The following is a 22500-nucleotide window of genomic DNA, read 5'->3' on the forward strand; positions in this document are numbered from 1 at the left end:
CTGCTATCTTATGCAGCATGATACCTCTAGTAACCCAATGCAATGGGAGTATCTGAAACTACATAAAAAATTCATGTCATGTTAATCAAACCAACAGGTTCAAGGATAGAAATAAGACTCCTACTGCACAGCAGTTTCACCCATTCCAGGTTTTAATACAAGCTCGATTAGCCCAAGTGTACAGGTAACAAGCTCAGGTGAGTCTTATTATTAAACTCATAGTAAAACCAGGAATGGAGCAAACCGCTATGCTCTGATGTCACTGCACGGTATTTGCCGGTCATCACAAGAAGCTCAGACCATCTGAACACTTTTAACCTCCTCTGGATCGCAGTCTCCCATACTCACAGCACTGGGACTCGTCACTACCACTGATACAGTCCTTATCTCCATCACACTTCCAGCTCTGGGGAATGCACTCCCCACTGGCACACATGAACTGGGACTGCTGGCATGAGAGGACAGGGCTTCCTGCAGCACACAAACATGAGCAATGGAGTCAGTGCAGCAGGTGCATTGCACTCTGCAGAGTGGTGACTGAACAAGGTTGCCCAGTACTTGCTGGAGGGTTTCCAGGAATTCCAACAATTCCAAGGCTGGACATCTGGAGGGATTGGTTTTCAGTGGCTAAACCAGTTAGTTACCTAAATCCCATTTTCACGCATTTAGATATTGCAGTGTGCATTTTCAAGCATTTTCCACAAAACAGCTCAAAATCAAGCATTTAGATGTAGTGATCACAAAGTGAAAATTGCTTTAACAAGTTGCCAGAAAAAGTTGCTCACAAGTTCGTGTTTAATGGGCTTAAACAGGGTGGCGTAACTGGTATATAGTTACACTGACATCAATGCGTTTGCTGCAAATGTCTGGCTCCATTTGCACAGTTGTGCAAGGCAATGGTCATAATGCTTGCAGTTTTCTCTAAGACAAGGTGCAGTGTATGGTATGGATCTCAACCATGAACTGTACACTGTGCAGGCACACAGCGTGTGCACCGACACAAACATTACACTGATACAAGATAGATCTTAATTGTATGGCATCTTGCTGCGTTTCATTATGTGTTACTAAATAAGAAACTGAGGATATTTTAAAACTGCATTTATTACGAATCAATGCAGTTTACATAAAAAGGGGGCGACGTCCCAAAGGACAGTCCTTTCGACCAATTATACACAGAGCTAAAGCGGAGAGGGCGGGAAAGCCAGCACCGCTATCCAATATCTGCGGCATGAGGGCGGACACTGTGTCTGATAATCTCCTGTCCTCTAAATGTTTCATTTAAAACATTGAAAATGGAATTGCGCATCAAAAATTGCAGAATTATTAAAACAACAAAAAAAAAAAAAGACTAGCAAACTTACCCCATGTGACGCCCCGCAAGCGCACATTTAGAAATATAAAAATCCCTGCGAGTTGCCTCACGCCAGTCACGGGCAGCATGTTCAACAGACTCACTGGAACAGGCTTCTGATGGGCGGAGCGTAGACGTCAGGTACTCACACACGCGCGGAAGAGGCGAAGCTGGAGCAGGTCTGCAATCTGCACATGCGTTTTGCGCAAGAACTGCTGATCAGAAATGTCCTTGTGTTTCAACAACCTTTCATTTTGATAATACGGGTTAATGGCAGCCTTATATAGGTTAGAAGTCACGTAATCAGATGCAAGTGTGAATATTAGTGAGATGATCTGATTGTTTTGCTTGTTTTGTGTTTACGTTACATTTCTAATTTTACACATTACATTGACAAAAACGTGTTTGTTTTGTGGGCTTCTCATTATAGGACAGGGTTAATTGCAGCGTGCATGGGCACTTGAAATCTGTTCAGGAACACGCCTGTATGTATAGACTAAAAGTGTAAGACACGAAGTCAAGTAGACAAACGTTTCGGCTAATGCTCAAGGTTTGCAAGTCTTTTAAAACATTGGTGATAAATTATCAAACCCCGCCCTAATCAAGCCCTCCTCACAACTTCTCACTAGACACGACCCGCCTGTCTTGTGTATGTGTGTGAGTGTGGGTGGCTCATTCGAGTAGACCAGACCAAACGAGAAACTATTATCATCTATGGTCGCTAAGGAATAATAATAATAATAATAATAATAATAATAATAATAATAATAATAATAATGTACCCTGGCTGTAGAATCTAGTGCCAAATTTGTATCCGTTTCCTAACTGATAATAAAATACCTCCGCCAAGGATGTAGTTTTGAACGTCCTAATAGCAAGCCTGTCTTGTTATCAGGTTGTACTGTACGTGTTTTATGTGAGGCGTGTCTTCAGTGCCGCTGCTCCTTGTTTTGAAGGCCCCCGGATACACCCTTGTTAATGACGTTTCTTCTCACCAGCTTACATAAATAATTAAAATAAAGGCACACAGCAAAGTCAACACGCACATCTGTGTATAGATATAATACATTTATTCAATTCAGCATCTTACTTGATGCTAGAAGTCAATATGATACAATATGAAACAAGCTCCAGCTAAGGACAGGGACAGGGCACTCTGATGATCCATCCAGCCGCTCTCAGTTTTTATTATTACCAGCGGCAACTTTAACAGAACCAAGTCAGTAATCAGGTTGCCAAGTGCAGTGCTGGGTGACAGTGTTGGGGATATACGTGTTTGGGAAGCGAAGGCTCTCTGTTCCTCTTACAGGTAAGGCTCATCCTTGGAAAGCTCCCATTTCCTAGGTGGTGGCCCGGGGATTACCGGGCGCTTGGCAGCAACAGTTACCCCAGATTCTTGGCTAAAATAAATAAAAAATACATTGCAGGTGAACAGAAAAGTTATACAGCTTTACCTTTAGGATTCTTGCGACCGTTACTAAACTTGGTGACACTGGTGTGGCAGGTTAACAAATATGTTCATTTTAAAATATGAATCTCTCATATACAAATGCCGGGGCATAGGTGCAGAATAACAGGCCAGTGTAAAACTGGATTCAAACAGATGAACGTTCTCTTTGAGTGGATTAGTGCTTGGGTTAGGTATAGGCCTTATTTAAATCTTATAGTATTCAAATTCTCTTAGCTGGCTCGTCTATATCTAAAACACTCACCTGCCAGTTTGTGTTCCAGCAGCCAGAGCCTTATAGGGGGACATGAGCACTGTCGGCGGGGCAGACTCCCGGCGTCCGTCACGCAGGCAGTAGTAGTTTTGGGCAAACTTGTGGCTGGGTCCGAGTGGGAGTTTGGGGGGAGGCTGGGTCCTGCAAAATTACAAATACCGCATTTGAAGAAATGATCACATTTGCTTTATTATTATTATTATTATTATTATTGGATTAATTTACCTTTTGGTGATCTCTGTGTACCGTAGCTGCAGTTTCGATTGGAGGTCTTGCTGCAACAAAACAAAACATTCACCGTCAACAAAGTGATGACAGCACGATACAATAAGACATCACCATTAATATTATATTGGATTTGGAAAAGCATCAACGCCTACGTGGTTTCATGTTAAACTAATGCCAGCAATGGGCAACAATGCATTTATTAAGACGTGTGTTTGCTAGAAAAAAAAAAAAGTAACAGGTAATAATCGTATTTGATTTGATGTAAATAAATAGCAATCTCTGCACCAATCACTGGCGAATACAGATAGCGGTGTGGCCATACTACAAATAAATTGCTCGCAGTTTTAAATCTCAGCTAAAGACGTCCTTTACCCCCGAAAGCCAGTTTCGGAGTCTCTGTATGATTCTGGTAGCAGACGCCATCGCTGTTGTCAAGGGCAAGACTCGCGGGGCATCCTGGGAAGGCACGGCATTGTAGTTTTTGACGTATTTTTTCAGTTATTTAATAATTATTTGTTAATCGACTGTTTTTTTTTGTTTTTGTTTTTGTTTTTTTAACGAAGGCTAACAATTGACTTTAATGAGGAATTGATTGTTTGTATATTGTTTTGATAAATATCAATTTGGACCTGGGCGGAGTTCCCCGTAGTGCACGCTGGGAGCGCGAAGCTGTCTATTTATATTTGTCTTCCCGGGTCTTCATTTTTAAAACCGAGAGAGGATTCAGAGAAAGAGCTTCACAATTAAAAGCTAGATATTTAAGTGAAAATAAATTCACGCAGGTTTGTTTGCGGGTTATAAATACGCGTCTTCGCCCCACGTGACCCCCTTTCTGCATCGAGCCGCCATCATGGACGCCAGCCGTGTGCAGCCCATTAAGCTTGCCAGAGTAAGAAAGCTACTCAGACCGCTTTTTACTGTACCGTCCCGCCGCAGAATAATCAAGCACGTTTCAGTGTTAACCAGCAATCGCTCGCTTTTCTGTTTTCGACGGGGTGTAGTCTGGTAAACGAGCGACAAACCGCCGCCATGTGGGCAGACGCGTGATGGGCGCTCGCTGTTCATTTCCATCGGCGTCTGCCTGCTTTGATAAGTCAAGAGGCGCTCTCAGCACTCGCTCTTTCTGCTTTTTTCACACGTTATTCGTTTAATGTATGAACGCGATTCATATGGAGATTTTGTGAGTTTTGTTTTTACTCAAAGCTGAAAGACATGAAACACTCGTACAGTACTTTATACATGTGGTCTGGTGTATACAAAAGACAATACATTAAATAGCGACCAGTTCATTATTTTTACAGATGCCTAATAAATTCACATTTCGCAGACGTGGGTCATTTTATTAATTGTATTATGATTTGAATACACGTGTGTTGTAACTGCTTGTCATGTGCAGCGTAATGCGAATTGAGGCTGCAGTGGCTCTGCACTAGGTCGCACTAATTTCTGTTTGTGCCTGATGCACAGGTAATGTAGGCGAAATAATTAACTTGTATATATTTGTGTCTTTCTCGCAGGTCACCAAGGTTCTTGGAAGAACTGGCTCCCAGGGACAGTGTACCCAGGTAAAGCAAGGGGTCCTTGAGTCACCTTGTTAGAATTATGAAGCCTTCTTTCCTGTGCATTTCAAATAAGACCTAAAAGTCACATGGAATTTAAATGTCATTCCTGAATGGTGTTGAATCGTTTGTAATCCTAGACCTGACGGATATTTGTTGCCATAGCCTGCTGTATTTTCTAGTACAGTGTGAAATTCATAGATTTTCAGCAGTAGTGAACAGTGTGTGTTCTGTTATCTCCAAAAAGCTTTTGTATTGTCCTGAAAGACTTGACACCCAAAATACCTTGTGAACCGCTTCGGTTTGTGGTGTTTTTTTTTTTGTTCATGTGATGCAACTTTTAAAGTTATATTAAGCTGACTGCTAATCAAACTCGAGGATAAATGTTGACTGTAAAACTAGATCGCTTACATTTTTTCTCTAACTTAGGTGCATGTTTTATTTGGCTCTTAGGTGCGAGTTGAGTTCATGGACGATAGCAACCGCTCCATTATCAGGAACGTGAAGGGCCCAGTGAGGGAAGGGGATGTCCTCACCCTGCTGGAGTCTGAAAGGGAAGCCAGGAGGCTGCGATAGGAGGTGAGAAGCTCGTCGTCTTGTGTATATACCTTCACCAGGCTCCACGCGGCTTTGGGGAGTTTCAGCGGCTCACTTGCATGTTACTCCCTGCAAATACAAACAAGCCACCTGAAGTTGGATAACTCTGCTACACTTACTGATTTAGTTTCAAGTGAAGTGTAGCGAGTGTCCAGCCTTGTATTAGTAGTGCTCCTTCAGTAAAACTCTAAAGGACGACTTGTTGACTGCATTCCCAGATGGCTATAACCAGTCCAGGTTTTGGAGTTCGCCTAAATATTCATTTGAAATCTGTATTTAGCACAGTGTCCAAGGAGGATACAGCATGAATCCAGGTCGTTTCCAATGCTTCCTGTATGTGTGTGTGAGGCTTCACTAACCATGTTGCATGTCTGTCTAAGAATGAAAGTACAATGTGGATTTCCACCTTTTTGTTTTGGGTTCATTATTTTGTCATGCAATCCTAACCCCATTTTCTTATTTGATTGCAGTTCTTTAGAAAGATGAGAAGCAACCCAGACTGATGTGCCTGGTCAACTGTTTACCGCTCTTCTGTACAATATCTTTGGCAATTGACAATAAAATGGGTGTGATTTCAAGCAGTTTTTCTGGGTCTTTATTACTTGAGTTAATAAAACCAACCACCACATAATCAGTGCAGTTTTGCTTTAGTCTGCGTCCTCGTTTATGGTCCAGAGTTGGCACTAAAGAATACGACAAACTAAAAGTAGTAGTTAATATTTCAAATGCTATGTATTGAAATAGCAGCTGCAGTATTAAGTCAGTCACGCAGTTGCAAGTAGACAGTGCAGTTTAGATTTTTTTTATTCAAAGCTCATATCAAAACTGAAATACAAATATAATTTTTACAGTGTATAAACAGGTGTTAGTGCGTTATCCTACTGTAATGACTTTACTTGTTTCTTATATAAGGGTGGACATGAGAGATGAGTGTTTGAATCCTACAGGTTTTGGTTATTGTACGTGGCTTGCTTTTGTATAAGCTGAGTAGAGGTCTTCAGAACTGGATAATAAACTTACAGCACCACTTTGATGGATGTCTTTCCAGATTCAATAAAGCCAGCTTCAGCGCTATTGTACACAATATTATAGCAATGTTGTAAACAAATGATTCTCGGTTACAGAGGAATACAATTGTTTTTGGAAATGGATGATTTGTATATAAAGAAAGGTTACTGTATTAAATATGCATACAAGTTTATATATGTATATATTGCTTTAGTATGGCTACATATATATTTCAGTATAGTGCAGGTTGGTGGTCTTGGGCTAATCCTCTTCGGTCCAGTTATCAGCCCCACTTTGGCACAGTATTGGGCCATGGCTATTCAACAAGTCATGGTCTTGTTTGGCTGGTGTAGCTTTTCATGGTGGTCTTTGGTGTGTCCTGCAATACAAAGGGAATAAGCAATCAAGCAGCAAGAAGAGACCAGGTTTCCTCTGTTCACAATATTGGGCTTATTGGTAATGAGACGGCAGTTTTCAGTTAATATTCTTAAGTCTGCACTACAAAGTACAGCATTCACGTTGCCCCATTTCCCATGCGTATCAAGAGCTGTACAACACAGCACTTTACCAGGATGCAGACTGACAAGTCAATGCAAGGAGGGCTGCCAGTGTCGAGATGGAACGATCAGGGTCTATGAATAGTTATACGTGACAGTGATCTCCCTTAAACTGTTTCTGATTGAAAAAGCTCTTTGTAAGTTTAACTCCAGGTACTCCACAGGGTTTCTGTGCGTATCGATACAGCTTTTAGGTAAATGGCATCTTTGACTTTTTGTCTTCATGGGTGAAGCCTGCCTACTTTCCTTCCCTGCCACCTTCGGTGTGAACAGGGCTGCAGCAACACAAAGCGAGGTGTGAGCACCCCTTAAGACTCCAAAACTGCCCTGCGATGATTAAGAGAATTCACAGCTCATAGCTGATACTCACAGCTGCCTGAGACTCGGCATAGTTCTTATGAGCGTAGAGCAGCACGGCGATGTCTTTGTGCTTAGCCTCCAGCGCGATTGAGAGAGCATTGCTGCCATCCTAGAGGGGAGGGAGAGGGATCACTGATTGAGGGACCTGGCAGTGTCTCACCTACACCAGTGTAAACTCTTCAGGGGAGATGGAACAGACCCTGAAATTTTTGTGATACACAATTTTACCTTGTTTTAAGGGAAATAACTTGTTTTGGTGCCGTAATCAATACACAATTCCTCTAAACTATACATTATCACTAAATCTGGTAGTGAGTCATGGCAACCAAAGAGTTAACCCCATCCTGCTCCCTATGTAGAATAATCCCCCAATTTACTGTATCTAATCCCTTCTGTTAAAACACTTAAATGTCAATTTCTCACTCCCACCAGTGCCCAGCTGCTTCCCTTTGATACATAATACATGCATTGCTAATTGATGTTAAGCACATACCAACCATGTTACTCAACATCAGCCATTAAGTGAAGGGAGCTGGAAAAAGTTTCTGGAAGTTTCTGAACAGGAGCTTTATATTGTAAATAGCAGGTGTTGTTATCTACGGCTTTTGCCAAAGGTTTTGTATCTATAGAATTAACAAATTTTGCTTTTTAAAGTCGAGTGCAACCTGCTGAATAATGTTGCATTAACAAAAATGTTACAATCCTAAAATTCTAGGTGATGCAAAATTTTGATAGACTTAAAAAAAAAAAAAAAAGCAGATACCACACATTTCCCACAAATGTACCCACTGTTTATAAAACATACAAAACTCGAGTCTATTAGACTTTTAATATCCACATTTTAAAAAAGATTGTACTGTAGTTAAAACTGCTTTCAGCACGTCCTAAACAGTAATATTATGAAACCCTGTTAAAAATCTGGATGGCCGGTCGTGTTAGCCATGCCTTCAGAGAGATACCCGGCACAGCGGTGCTCTTACATTGTCTGCGATGGAAACGTCGCAGCTTGGCTGTGCCAGGAGCAGCTTGACGATCTCGGTGCGCCCGTGTTCGCAGGCGCACATCAGCGCCGTGGAACCCTCGTCATCCTGGATGTTGACGTTGGCGCTGCAGTCCAGCAGCGCTCGAACCATCTCCTGGCGCCCGTGACTCACTGCCAGCATGAGCGCAGTCTGCCCAGCCTGCAGGGAGAGGGAGGGAGAAGGAAGGTGGAACGAGATAATTAACTACTGCAGGGTCTGGATGGAGGTTTAATTGGTTCAATTTAGGACAGGGTTGGAACAAAGACCAGGAGTGGAACGGCCAACTTTGGCTAGCCCTGCCTTTGAGGAACCTGAAAAGAACACATCCACAGGAGCCTGTGCCACAGTACTGACTGCAATGTAAAACTAGGGCCTAGGATGTTTAAGCAATATTTTTGTATAAACTTAATAAGGCTAAGTTGCTATAACAGGTATTAAACCTGCCTGGTGTTCTTGGTTGATTGGGAGGCGAGCTTTGGATTCGAGACTTGGGTAGTGAATTCTTGTAATAGCGCCCCCACCTGGCTGGCTTTGGCGTTGACGTTGCCCAGGCTGAACAGCTTCCTGATGACCTTCATGTCCTCCTCCAGCTGAACTGCAGACAGCGCTGCTAGCATGATGGCTGTGTAGCCGGCTTTGTTCTGGTGATCCACGCAGCACCCACCTGACAGAGGGACAGGAGGGGGAGACTGGAGTTACTCACTTCCGAATGGACGGCCAGCCTGCCTTGCTATGGAGAGTGTACAGCTCTGGCCAAAAGATTTGCATCACCTCAAATTTTAGGATTGATGCATAATAATTCGACTTTATGAAACAGAATGTGTTAAAGCTAAACTTTTGGCCAAAGCTATAGTTTGCAATACATAACCTCTAAACCTTGGTCAAGGTAATCATCAAAGAAACAACAACTAAATGTATGGTGGAACATTAGTGTAATTTCAGGTTAAAGACTGCACATGGATGCACTTACTGCTGTCCTCGTTTGCATGACATTAAGCAGAACACACAAGGAGACCAAATCAAGATCATGCTACCGCACACACGGCAGAACAGATGCAATGAACTGTGGAACTGTTTCAACCTCAGCACAGACAGGAAAGGAACCAATGGGGGGGGTGAGGAAATGCTCAGAATAGAAGACAGGAATCACCTGGGAACAATACATGCACACTTACTGTAAAGAACCAATCAGATCCTTTCCTGAGGCTAGCTAGAGCTTAAAAGGTCTCTTCTCATTGCCAAGAAGAATGTGTGCCCGTACTGTACCCATGGAGAGAGAGAGAGCCTGTCACTGACCGGTATCCAGCAGCAGCCCCACTATGGCGAAGTTGGAGTGCGAGACGCTGTAGTGGAGTGCCGTGTTGCCATTGGCGTCCGCCATGTTGACCACGTGGCGCAGCAGCGCGGGCGAGACTTCGGAGAACGCCATCAGGTAGTCTGCCACGTGGGCGGAGAGAGCTCTCCGGGAGCTGGACACCAAGAACCACTCCTTCTGGACTGTGTGCGTGCTGGACAGCTGGAGGAAAGAAGTAACGCTCAAAAAGAACACTCCAATCATCAGGAAAACACCTTGAACCCAGGAAAGAGATGATTGCCTGCGTGTGTGGACAATCAAAACTCCCTATTGGGGGTGAGACCAATTATAGGTAAGTGTGTGTTTGGGGCTTTCCCTTACCAAATTAAGTTTCAAAACTACAGTAATTGCAGATCAAAAGAATATGGAAGAGTTCTGGTAGTATTTACTCAACACTAAGGTACTACTGTCGACAGCATTTTAAAGTCAGCTGGATGAGGGGAGTTCAGATCCAGAAGATCCCGGGGAGGCCTACCACTTCCTTGCTTTTCAAAGCATTGATGTCATCGTTCAGGTGGTTCTTCAGAATCAGACAGGCTTCACGCATCTTCTTACTCAGCTCGAACCTGCAACGCATTGACGTCCTGTTTAACACATTGCACTGCGCCAGGGGAGCTTCGTATGGAAAGAGAAGCCCTTGTATGCTGGCATTTTGTGGTTACTCCAGTGGAAATGCAACGCTGGTAAGACAATCTTAAAAATCCATTCATCTTAAATGTGAATTTGTTTAAATGTCAAAGTATAGAAATACTACATTAAAATTCATTGACAAATGTTTCGACTCCAGTAGTGTCTCAGTGCAGTACAGAAGCAGAAGCCTTACTTTTCTTTCACGTCCCCGTTTTGTTCTGGTCTGGTCTGCTCAGCGTCGCTGTCGCTGTCCTCCATGTTGACGTTGAGCTCGTCCTCCGAGGTCTCGATCAGGGGCCCCGCCTCCCTGTCGCTGCTGTCCGTGCTGTCCCCTCCCCCTGAAGAGCTGCCCTCTTCCTCCTCCTCCTCCTCCTCGCTCGACGTTGACTCATACCTGAGGAGGGCCCCCAAACACGGCACTTTTTTAATGACTGTTAATATATATATATATATATATATATATATATATATATATATATATATATATATATATATTAAGCTATTATAAAGCTATTTACTCCAAGTTGTTCTGCAGCCTACCCTCCATTGAGTATCCCTACGAACTGTAGGCTTTTCTTGCTGCCGCCTGGCTCGCCCGTGCTGGAGCTGCCTTTCTTCTTCATGATGGATTTCGGCATACCTGCGGGGGGAGACAGATAGCTGAGAAAGGGCAGTGTCTGAGTGCAGCAGAAGAACAGAGGAGAGGTTTTTATTGTTACATGCTCAGAGCCAGAACCTGTAAAACTCCTCTGACAGTCACATCTCATCAAACCCAAGTGTCTTCCCACTTACTTGCACACATGGGTTGCTGTCGGTTTTCGATCACGTTATCAAGTCAATAAGCAGAACAATAATTCTGTGCAGTGCTTTGTGCAACTAAATCATAAAAACCCCAAGACTCCCCACCAGTCTCCTCACTCACCAGTAGCTGTGCTGAGGGCGGCAATCTTCTTCCCCTCTTCCTCGTCTCCCCTCCTTGGTCTTGCTTTCAAACTGACCGCGCCTTGGCATGTGGTCACTCGCCTCTTCTCCTGCATTGCCTCCTCTCGCTGCAGGACTGTGGCTGGAGTAGTCTGGACATCTTCCTTCTCTAACTCCCCTTGTGGAGGCTCACATTGGCTCCCAGTGCTGGTTTTGTTAGTAGTTCTCTCTTCATCAGTCTGGACCTCCTGGTCCTTCGGTTGGGGAGCAGGGTCAGGCCCCACTCCTGTCTCCTTCACCTCACAGCGGCAGTCGATGGCCACGCTGCGCATATTTTCTGAACAGTCTTCCCTTCCACCCACTCCTTTGCTGGTTAGTGAGACCACAGCCTCGACCTGGACACTGGCTGTCTCTGGCCAGGCCTGGATACCCTCATCCTGGGTCGCCTTGGGCTTTCGCTTGTCCTCCTGGGACCGCATGGCTGCTAGTTCTTGGTCAGCCTGGGTTAGAAGGCTCTCCAGTGCTTGGATGGTTTCTTGCTGGTTCTGGATGGTGTCGTGCAGGATTTCAATCTCCTGCTCAGCCTCGCTACGCAGCCCCAGAAGAGACTCCATCACCCAGACCGAGGCCTCCCGTGTCTCTACGCTCACGTTAATCCCAGCCTCGCATGCCTTGATCTCCTCTGTTCCTACCCCTGCCTCGCAAAGCTCTACAGCATCCGTTCCCTCCCCAACTTCCCTTACTTCTGATCGGTAGTAAAACACTGTGTCTTCCAGCCTCTGAGCATCACCTACTGCTACCGACGTTTTCTCAACCTCCACCACCGCAGCTGCTGTCACTGCACTTTTCTGTGGGTGCTGTTCTCTTTCTTCTTTCTCCTCCTTCCCTCCCACGCTCCCTCCGAACTTCTCTGTCAGCCTACGCAGGTCTGCTAGCTTGCTCTGCCTCACGTTGTTAGGCACTAGGGGCGTTCTCTTATGGGCCTCTCCTTCTCCTCCCTCTCCTTCCCCTGTACTACAGGACCTCTGACTCAACCCTCCGCCTCCTGTCTTCTCTTTCAGCGCGACCAGCAGCCTCTCTCGTTCCTCCCGGAGCTCGCCGATCTCTTTCTCCAGTGCCGGGACCCCCTTGACCTGCTCCTCCATCTCCTTCAGCTGCCGGAGGGCGGCCGCCATCTGCTCGCGCACCGTCTGGAGTTGGGTTGGCGGGATTTGGTGTGCCACCTGAGCAGCCGCAGCAGAAGCCGGGGTACTCCTGCCTGAATTGAGGGGGCTTGTCCGGGACCAAACAGCCTGGACTGGGCTCAGGGAAGAAGAGGAAGCAACGAAGTCTGGGGCTGGACTCAAAGGAGCGGTGGATCTTCCAGCTCCTCTAGGACCCAAGCCAGCTCTGGGGGGGTCATCCAGTTGAAGGCAGGGGCCGTTGTGCAGCAGAGTTCGAAGCTGAGTATGAAGCTGAGTTTGTTCCTGCGCCAAGCGGAGACTGGTCTCCAGCAAGGTCCTCTCTACTCTTGGGTTGCATGCTGACGGCTGGGGGGGCAGGTTGACACTCGCAGAGGCTGGATAGTTATTAGAAGGCGGAGGGGAGACTGGGTGGCTCTCAGAGGGAGTTGAGATGGTGCGGGCTCGAGGCGGGGGCAAAGGAGGCACACGCCCCTCCTCGCTGGCACAGGAGGACAGCGACTCTGTGGAGGTCCAGCTGCTGATCTGGCCCCCACCCCCAGGGCTCTGCTGGGGCTGCGAGGCAGGTTTGGAGGCCCGTGACCCCCGTCGCATGTGCAGGGGCGCCCTACGCAGCTTGTGCCCGCTCTCGATCTCCTCCACATACTTGAGGAAGTCTAGGTCCAGCTCAAATCCGTAGGGAGTCTGTACGGAATAGGAGCCGCCCTGGTCAGCCTCCTCCTGGGTCTTGTACAGGAATGGGGCTCCCAGGTCTGGAGGAGAAACAGAAGGAAAGGGAAGAGAGTAAGACTGGAACAGCAGACCTGGCTGTAGATAACTGGTACAAATGACCAGATCTTTTGATACAACAAAAGAATGTCTTCACAAACAATCTTAATTTCAAATTGGCTTTCTTCCTGTGCTTTTCAACCTCTGCTGATGTTATATTCATTTTATATAAAGACATGCATTAAAAGAGTCTATGGAAACTCAATGCTGTTGTGCTGTCTTTGCCAAGGGAGAGACAGTGCTGTGTTTCAGCTGCCTACCTGGAGGTTTCTGGTTGAGCTGCACGGACTGAGTCATCTTCCTTCTCCAGCACGCGTTCTGAAGCCAGCCGTGAAAGAGTTAGCTCGCCACCTGAGGAACAAAACAGGCCTCTGAGCTGCTGCTGGTATAATGCAGTCAGGAAGTCAGAAATGTAGTTAGCTTCATTTAAAAACTGTGGTTTAGTAAAAAAAAAAAAATGGTGTTGTTTGATGTGCTGTGCCAATAACACAGCAATTAACTAGACTAGACTGAGGGGGGAAAAGCTTTTTGCTAACCTAATGGCAAAAAATTGAAAGAAAGAAAACATAATGGAAAACACCAAACACTGAGAGGACACACACCACAATGATCTTTCCTTCACTCCGACACAGCGCTTCTCTCTGGGCTGCAGATCACAACATACCCTGGAAAACACGACAGCCGGAGACACTCTTGTCAGCACAGCACTCCTGCAGGCAGGGAAAATTTTTTTTTTTTAAAAATTAACAAAACACTGTGCCGTTCCTTTCCACCCCCGGGCAAATTCCACTGTTCCCTTCATTCTTATTTCCTAGCTCAGTGACCAGGCTGGGACTTGCAGCCCCTCCTCGAGTATCTCTACAAGCTGAACTCACTGCTCTCAATAACGCGACTGAGGAAACTCCAGCTGAATCATTAGCTGATGCCTACAGCATTACCGTCAATGACAATAGAATGGAACACAGCTGCATTTCTCATTAGGGGGTGTGCAGTTGCCAGTTGCTCCTACTTAGAATCTCTTTTAAAAGCACTTATCAGCAGGGATTTAATAAATCCATTCATTAGTGTGTTGATTTCAAATTAAGACAAGCTTCCCTCGGTTTACAATCGAGCACCAGTCAATGGCAATTCCACATTGAGTGTTTAACGGGTCACACCATTGCAAGAGTATCTAGTTATATCAATGGAAAGGTTTCTCCCTTTGTAATCAATATTACAGCTGCTGGTGTTATGTCATGTATTATGCATTTCTCTGTATTTAAAGTATTATGGATTTTCTTGTTGTTACTGCATCTTGTAAAGTGCTTTGTGATGGTGGTCCACTATGAAAGGCGCTATATAAAATAGATTGATTGATTGATTGATTGATGTACTTACCTACACATAACGGGTACACAAACAAAACAACTGTATCCTTCTGCAAAACTGACCATAGCCTCGCTTTTAAACCCCGCACACACACAAACACACAGACTCAGCACAGCCATGAGGCACACCCATGCAAACTACGTAATTCAGGCCTTGCCAAGAGATGGCGATCAGTTCTATTTGATGGAACCACCAATTGGATTAGGATCTGACAATCGATTGAGGCGTGTGGGTTGGGCCCCTTCGCAGAGTTTGGATAACAATCTCTGTGTTTTGGAAAGCTGAAGTAATGTCTCCACCTCAAGGAAGCAGAGGTTTGAGACAGCGTGTGAGAGAGAGAACTTCACAAAGGCTTTGGAAGCGAACAAGCCTTGCAATGCATGTGTCTCTGCCAGATACACACACACACACACACACACACACACACACACACTTACGCTGTAGAGGGAAATTGTTCCACACATTTCACTGGCACTATTTTATCAATGCAAGAGCCTGGACTTCTCAGTGTGTCTGTTCAACTTTGAGCTTGGAAAAACATTAAAATCCCGACAGGAAATGGGTTAACAGGTTTCATATAGGTCAATTAGTAAATTATATTCGTTGATAATTAATGTAAAAAAAAAAGCTACCATGGCTACAGCCAGTAACAATGGGTGTCTATTTCTTAGGGAGCAATGGTTCTGCACAAAACTGGCAGCAACTTACTGTGCAGTATATCTGACTTTGTTTGCTGCTTGCCCTGAGTGCATATTTGTTCAAGTATTGATAAGTATTTATCCTTGTATATTTGGTGCTATTCTCTCTTATCAAAGTGATTTCTTATCAAGGTTTCAGTGTGTGTTAGGCACCTGCACTCTCTCACCCCCTGCCTCTCGTTCCCAATCTGTGGTTTCCTGAAGGGAAGCAGGCTCTGATGCAGTTTCCCCTGCCCCCGATGACGATCCTATTGTTCTGTTTGGAAAAACAGGCCTGCGGCTGCCAGGACAGCCATCACAAACGGGGAGCCACTTCCTGACCGCCAGGGAGAGACACAGCTTCAGGCTGGGAAAAACTCCACTAAAATTACACAACAGAGGCAGCGAAAGGGCTATGGGCCCCTTGCAGCTTTCTTTCCAAGGCTGATTTTAAATTCTGTCAGCCAGGCTGGGCTTTTCAGAACCCAAGTCCAGACCTTTGGCTTACAAAGGCTGCAGTTTCTCTTGTAGAAAATGAAATACCAAATATATATATATATATATATATATATATATATATATATTCATTAGATCTGTGGTGACAATCTGCACGGCACCCTGTCACGTGAGGGCCATTAACCTCCCTGTATTTTCGCGAGTCTGCACACAATAGGAGATATTCATGCTGGCTCCACAATGGGATATTATTTGCAAAAGAGGCGCAGGCACATTCTCTGAGGTTCCCTTGTTTCCACAATTCTCTCCAAGGACTAGAGTTCACAGTTTGAAATGTCACCCAGTGAATAAGGCTGCAGGAAGGGAAGGGAAGGGGGTGGGTGCACTCTGCAACAGGACTGAGCAACGCCAGACCAAGCCACAGAGTCCAATTGGGACAATTAACAAAGGAATGGTGTTGCTGTTGACCTAAGCATCTGTATCTTGATTAACTGCATGCGATTTGGAACCTTCACCAGCCACTTAGGAAAGACCTGACAAGCCTGTCGACATTGAGAATGCAGCTGTCATTAGCATGGCACATTTTGCCAGTTAACTGTGCATTACACATGCTTCTACTATAGAAGTCTTTCATGTGCTTACACTACAGCACAGTTGCCCAGCCTGCATGTCTGAATAAGCCATTCTGAAAAGAGCCAGTAAATTACAAATCAATTTAGGACACTGATAATGACACCAAGGCACAACTAAACGTGTTAGTTTTGTTGCATTTTTTTTTTACTTAATTCCCAATCAAAAACAGCAGTTTCATCTCTATTCTTTACAAATATTACCAGCCTTAAATATTTCATTTCTAAATCAAAGAGCAGTCTGTTGGACAGCCCTGAATTATGCTCCAAGCTTCACAAACACCGATCTAAAATAGGGGCTACTCATTAGACTTCAAAGGGTTAAAGATAAGGTTCGAAAGGTCAAAATGATACAGGCCAAAATCTAAATGTCTATTTGTTTATACTTGCTATTGCATAATTGAATTCTGGGTTGAACAGCTGATCTCAGCCAAGTGTGTTTAAACAGACTCCCAGGACTGCAGATTCAATTCGTTCTTTCAAGAGGCTCGGTATTCTGGAGCAGCTATTTCCGTCTGTTTAAAGCACCTCTTCCTTTTTATCTGGCTTTTACCTCTCTTGCACGTTTATTCCTTCATTGCCGTTGCGAGCAGTGTGCCCAGTCGTCTTTCCAAGTCCTAACTGGGTCTATCTGAAAGCTTCTAAACCCACTCCTGATTTATTTTAAATTCCTTTCACGTACGCCAGACAAACTGGAAACGCCCTCTGTGACAGGCTGCCCTTCGCATGACTTACTTACTTGTTCTGTCAATTCTCGGATACCTGACAGAAGTTGCATCTCCCTGTTAGTTTAAGTCACGACCAGACAGCATAAAATGTCTGTAAATTCTTGCTTTCAAAGCAAATTGCAGTTAGGCTCTTGTACAACAAACAAACGGTAAATCACATCAAAGAACCTGCTTCCTGTCAGGCCAGGCAAGAGCAAGTTGATATTGATGCATTTTAGAATTGTGTTTAATAATTATGGCATGCGTGCAAGATGCATGCATGCAACAATTGTGCAAGAGGCTTGTGTTTCAATAATTGACGTAGATTCTTAACCCTGTGAGTAACAAGTTAAGACTGCTATAAAGACTATTATTTATACCTATGTGGTAAAACTGCAAAATGCTTCTTAAATAATGAGCTAGATTTAATTATAATTTCCTCCAGTGCAGATATACAGGTTTAACTCTGCAGCATAGCAAAGTCTTGTAAAGCATAGTGAATTACAAGTGCACACTATGTTCTAGGAGTTAGCAATCATGCAGAATTAGGACTGTTTTAAAACAATGCAGGGTATTACTGAGCTCTGACACAGTGTGTGTTTGGCACAGGCTTGTCCGAACAGGTACATGTTTTTAACCTGCTAGGGTGAGAATCCAGTCAATGCGAATTTCAGTGTGAGGCACTCAATCAATCTCACAGTGCAGACTCATTCTGTCTATGGGAAAGACTCTGCATTCCCCGACATTGGAGCGCTGCACTGCCTGTAGTAACCTCTGACTTTATTTTTTTTATATATAAAGAGGTAAAATGCCTGTTAAAGTTACAAAACTAGTGCCAGACAACAAAACAACAGAATCCCTCTGAAGCTCTCTCAAGGTGTTGATTTCTCATTTTGTTAAGAAGGAGTTAATTAAAGAAGAGAACAAACACTCTGAAAATATGACCCTGTGAGTCCTTTTTCATAGTGCGGTACAGTGCTTGAGGACAACTACATCTATCTGTCCTGTAGAGTGAGCTTTCACAAGCAGAAACACACAGACAGACAGACAGACAGGCAGACAGGCAGACAGGCAGGCAGGGTTCTCCCTTTTCACATGCATTGAATCCATCCTCGTGCAGTCTCCAATGACAGCAAGCAATCCTTGTGTGCACCTGTCCTGAGAAGACACTTAATACATCTAGAATATCTTATTTTCCCCAGAAGTGTTGTTTTCTGCACAGTAGACTACCATCAGACAAAAAAATAGTAAAGCACTGATGTATTGTGTTCTTTTTCCAATCCGCACGGTTCACCCGGTCTCTTATGGTAACAGAGTGTCTTTTCTGAGAGACAGCTTGGCTGCGCTTTCCTCTTGCCCACCCAAAGCGCTCACAAGACACCCTTGTACCATAACAGACAGGTTCAACTTGTGGCATGTAGCAGAGTGAGACAGTGAGCTTCAGACTGTGGTGCTGCCTGATCCTCTCTATTCACAGGCAATGGATTCATCCCAGCTTGCTTCAGTCCTCAGTCAGTAAGGAGTAGCATAGTGCAGGGCACCCACTGTTCTTAAGGCTCCAGGGATCCTTTCCTCAGCACAGACTGCTTGGAATGTCACTGGCTTGTTGGGAATGAAGCATTGCCTTCCACACACTTACTGTTGCACACAGATTGCTTGACTGGGATTGATCAATAACAATTAACCTATACTGGTCCCCTTAATGTTTTTAGAGGCTGATGGATTATCCAACCACCAACCTCACTGTAAATATTTTTTGTCACACTGCAATTATAATCAATGTCCCGTAATAAAAAATAAAAAAAAAAAACTACCCATATACAAGCTCTCTTTGGTAATAAATCATAGTGAAAGCACGGTAGCACAGGTAATACGCATGGTAAAGAATAGCGAGGCATGTTAAAGCTTATTAATAAACATGACAAACCACGTTAAACTATGGTAAATGCACAGTGTACCCATGGGAAAACTGTACAAAGCATGCTGTGTAAAAAATGATGTGGTAAACTTTTATAAGAAATGTTGTAGTTTATCATGTTTTTCCAATTCCTGTAAAGTCAATGTATCATAGTTTCGTTTTCACTGACTTCGTATTCCACGCTTAATCGCAGTTTCATTTACCCATGCCCTTACACTGTAGACTATCTAGCACTGGCTGCAGAGTATTGCTTTGGCGACAGCTGTAAGTATAAAGAGGACTGCGGCATCCTTCATTTGGGGTTGCTGTTTTTTTGAAGGCTTCATTGAAAGGACCTTCATTTAGTTTTGTATTGGAAACGCGGCTGAGGTGGGCGTCTACTTGGGTCTGCGTCCACAGAGAGGAAACACAAAATAAATACATAATACATCCACCCAACCAGCTGAAGTTGAAAAATTCTGGAAAGAACATTTAGAAACAACTCCCAAATCAAACAAGAAGAAAAAAAAAAACATCATCTTATGAAAGGGTAAAAAGAAAACCACAGGTCATAGAATTTAAATTACGGAATCGTTTTGTTTTGTGTTTCTGGCACGCTAGTGACGCTCCCCAGAACAGGACAGCACAACATTGCGCATTTGGCGATACAATAAACTTTCTGTAGCCTGCGGCAACCACGTAGAACAGAGACAGCAACACAATGCAATACAATACATGTGCAGACGGTAATACGCGTACAACAAAGTATAAACTATGAAGCCCTTTACCATTACTGTACGCGCAAACAAACTGGGTGCGCCGTGCGTGGTGGCATTCATAATAATAATAATAATAATAATAAAAAGGACGTTAATATGTCCTAGTTGGTAGAGGTGGCTACATTATGCATTGCGGAGCCAAGTACTGCACCCTGTGTAATACTGTACAATTATACTTAGAACGACTGTAGCACATAGCATTTACTTGTATTATTATTATTATTATTATTATTATTATTATTATTATTATTATTATTATTATTATTATTATTTAACCTGTAGATAAACCGCGGTTATGTCTACCGTCCTGTTCATCTTATGCACCTTGGACCGCCTTTCCATACTGACCACAGACTACTATTGAATTCGATTTTCAAATAACAGATAATGCCACAGCTAAATCAATGGGCACCTTTTGAAATAAAATAATAATAATTTTTAAACAATGGAGCGCAATATACTTCCTCAGTCCCTCCCAAGCTAGTGGTGGCTTTACTGTAATAAGCTCGGCGAGGGAACTGTTATTCATCTCTGACTAACATAGGCTTTGCTCTAGCTGCCCTTTTCTCGTAACGCAAACTCAAACAGCGAGCGCAGCTGCATCCAGGCTGCCCACGTTACTGTACTTCAGCTTAAAAGACTCACCGACAGCGACAAAGTACCGCTTTCTTTCCATCTTTCTTTCTTTCTTTGTATGCGTGTTGAAAAGCACTGCCTTCTCTTCCTTACCTTAGCTTGCCTAGCTGACCACGAAGTGAAACAGATCCCAGCGGGTCATGTAAAGTACTGTATGTGGGAATAATCCCCCCCCCCCCCCCCCCCCCACACACACACACACCAGCACATTCCCACCCTATTCTTCGCAGATAAAGTTGGAGGAAAACTTTCCTGATTTTGTGACAGACTGAAGACAACACCAATAGTTTGCCGGGAGGTATAAACTTGCGACCAATAGTAGCACAGAGCGAATGAGACAAGAACTGTGTCGGCTCTATCCCAAAAAACGCCCGGGGAATACTATCAAGCACACAGCCGCTTGTGACAAGGGGCTTTCCACTTTTCCAAGGATATGTATTGCTGTCCTTTTAAGTGGTAAACGCCGATACAACGTAAAAGTGTATCTTCTGAGCATGAAATCAAACGTGTTTGATATTATTTCTCGGCAGGCTGGTCTTCACCTAAAATAATCCCTCAAGAATAATGTCTTTAAGATTTTTGCTGATGTCATTACAGGCACACAAAAACATATACGCGTTTGCTTCTTCCTTTTTTTTTTTAACCCTTGAAGTTTTAGTCATACTAGTTTACAATTAACTTAAGCTGACATTAAACAAAAGCTGTATTCAGGATAAGGTATATATATATAATATATCTTAATATATATATATATATCTATATCATATATATATATATATATATATATATATATAACATATATATGCACTGTACCCCTGGGCTGGAGCGCTGTTAGGACAGGCTAGTTTTTCAGACTACTTCTTTCTGCATTCCCAGTCCAGGTTTAAAATGATGCAATGCTCTACTTCGGAGTCTGGGTGGAGGTTTAATTGGTTCAATTAAACTATTTTGAACATTGTTGGAATAAAGACCTGGAGTGAAGGAGACCACTGCTCTAAACTAGTGTCTCGAAACACAGCGCGGTTCCTGTCAGGTCAGTAACGACCGAAGGGTCCACAAATGAACAAGCAGAAACCTCACCGGAGCCAACAGAACTCGGCACAACACGATCAACCTTTTAACTGCTACTGAGCGTGAGGGAGAGAATGAGAAAGAGAGAGAATGAGAGAATGAGAGAGAGAGAGACATAATGTGAGAGAGACAAATCTGCCCTTTAGAAGTAAAAAAAAAAAAACCTGACATTTTCCCAGATTTAACCCTTTCTAAAGATCTATTTTGAGTTAATACATATTAATGTCAGTAAGTAAACTGCAGTAAATATAAGAAAGAAAGAAAGAAAGAAAGAAAGAAAGAAAGAGTAAGCTGTTTTAGCCTTAATATTACTTTTTTGGATATCATCAAATGTAGTGGATCACAGTTAAGTGTAAGAATCCTGCTGTAGAACCTGGCTGTGCAGACGTCATGCAATACACTCAACCTCCAGCAGAGGGCACCATTGTCTTCTCTTATTACACTGTGTGAATAAGGTGAGTACAATTAGCACGTCATTGTTTTTTACACCTACGTACTGACACGTGTCTGGGGTGGTTTTCCATTTCGAGTATCTTTCACTGTAAATCGAGGACACCAGTAGGGTTTATATAGTCTTAAAGGATGGCAGTATTTAGATCCGTCACTACTTAGTTAATAAAAATAGCTCCCTGTTACCTGTGCCTCCAACTACATCAGACACACCCGCACACCGGCTGCGTTCATTGGCTGTGCCTAGGGAAGGCTACTAGGGGGAGCAGCAGACTGTGAATCACAAGGAGGAAGCAGCCGCAGTGTTGCCAGAGCAGAGTTTTTTTTTTTTAAAGGCGCATTATTTATAATTTTAGAGGATTTTATAAAAGTTTTTTTTTTTTTTTTTGTCTGAAAACATTTAGTTCCCCAAGATGTAATCACAATATGCAAGTCCTTTCCTTCACTAAGATGGCAGATGTGCTGTGACATCATGCCAGCTGGTTACCACTGGTTTCAATAGAATTTCTGCAGGTTAGATTTACAATGACTGCGCATGTGCAGCTGGTATTAGTGCCCCTGGGAACAGGT

General features: G+C 43.8%; 3 protein-coding genes across 8 annotated transcripts; 1 reads left to right on the forward strand and 2 right to left on the reverse strand.

The window, feature by feature from the left end:
* Window positions 1-2407: 2407 nt before the first annotated feature.
* On the reverse strand, window positions 2408-3809 carry LOC121300626 (NADH dehydrogenase [ubiquinone] 1 alpha subcomplex subunit 7-like). Its single transcript, XM_041229243.1, has 4 exons — window positions 3676-3809; window positions 3301-3350; window positions 3067-3216; window positions 2408-2754 (listed from the first exon to the last, which is right to left on the reverse strand). Exons 1-4 carry the CDS (start codon window positions 3724-3726, stop codon window positions 2658-2660), a joined length of 348 nt encoding a protein of 115 aa, XP_041085177.1. The 5' UTR covers window positions 3727-3809; the 3' UTR covers window positions 2408-2657.
* Window positions 3810-4037: 228 nt separating this feature from the next.
* On the forward strand, window positions 4038-6037 carry LOC121300627 (40S ribosomal protein S28). The gene is made up of 4 exons (XM_041229245.1): window positions 4038-4192; window positions 4821-4868; window positions 5316-5441; window positions 5930-6037. Exons 1-3 carry the CDS (start codon window positions 4154-4156, stop codon window positions 5436-5438), a joined length of 210 nt encoding a protein of 69 aa, XP_041085179.1. The 5' UTR covers window positions 4038-4153; the 3' UTR covers window positions 5439-5441; window positions 5930-6037.
* Window positions 6038-6248: 211 nt separating this feature from the next.
* Window positions 6249-20583, reverse strand: LOC121300624 (KN motif and ankyrin repeat domain-containing protein 3-like). 6 transcript variants are annotated; one of them, XM_041229238.1, is made up of 12 exons: window positions 20503-20583; window positions 13863-13970; window positions 13521-13611; window positions 11313-13244; window positions 10931-11030; window positions 10584-10784; window positions 10236-10326; window positions 9703-9922; window positions 8928-9070; window positions 8365-8565; window positions 7395-7493; window positions 6249-6846 (listed from the first exon to the last, which is right to left on the reverse strand). In XM_041229238.1, exons 3-12 carry the CDS (start codon window positions 13555-13557, stop codon window positions 6796-6798), a joined length of 3075 nt encoding a protein of 1024 aa, XP_041085172.1. In that variant the 5' UTR covers window positions 13558-13611; window positions 13863-13970; window positions 20503-20583; the 3' UTR covers window positions 6249-6795. The 6 variants fall into 6 exon arrangements, with proteins under 6 accessions (XP_041085172.1, XP_041085173.1, XP_041085171.1 ...); XM_041229239.1 differs by having other exon boundaries at window positions 13863-13925; window positions 20419-20532; XM_041229237.1 differs by having other exon boundaries at window positions 20419-20532.
* Window positions 20584-22500: the final 1917 nt, after the last annotated feature.

Source organism: Polyodon spathula, chromosome 26 (genome assembly GCF_017654505.1).
Source record: "Polyodon spathula isolate WHYD16114869_AA chromosome 26, ASM1765450v1, whole genome shotgun sequence".
Taxonomy (NCBI): Eukaryota; Metazoa; Chordata; class Actinopteri; order Acipenseriformes; family Polyodontidae; genus Polyodon; species Polyodon spathula.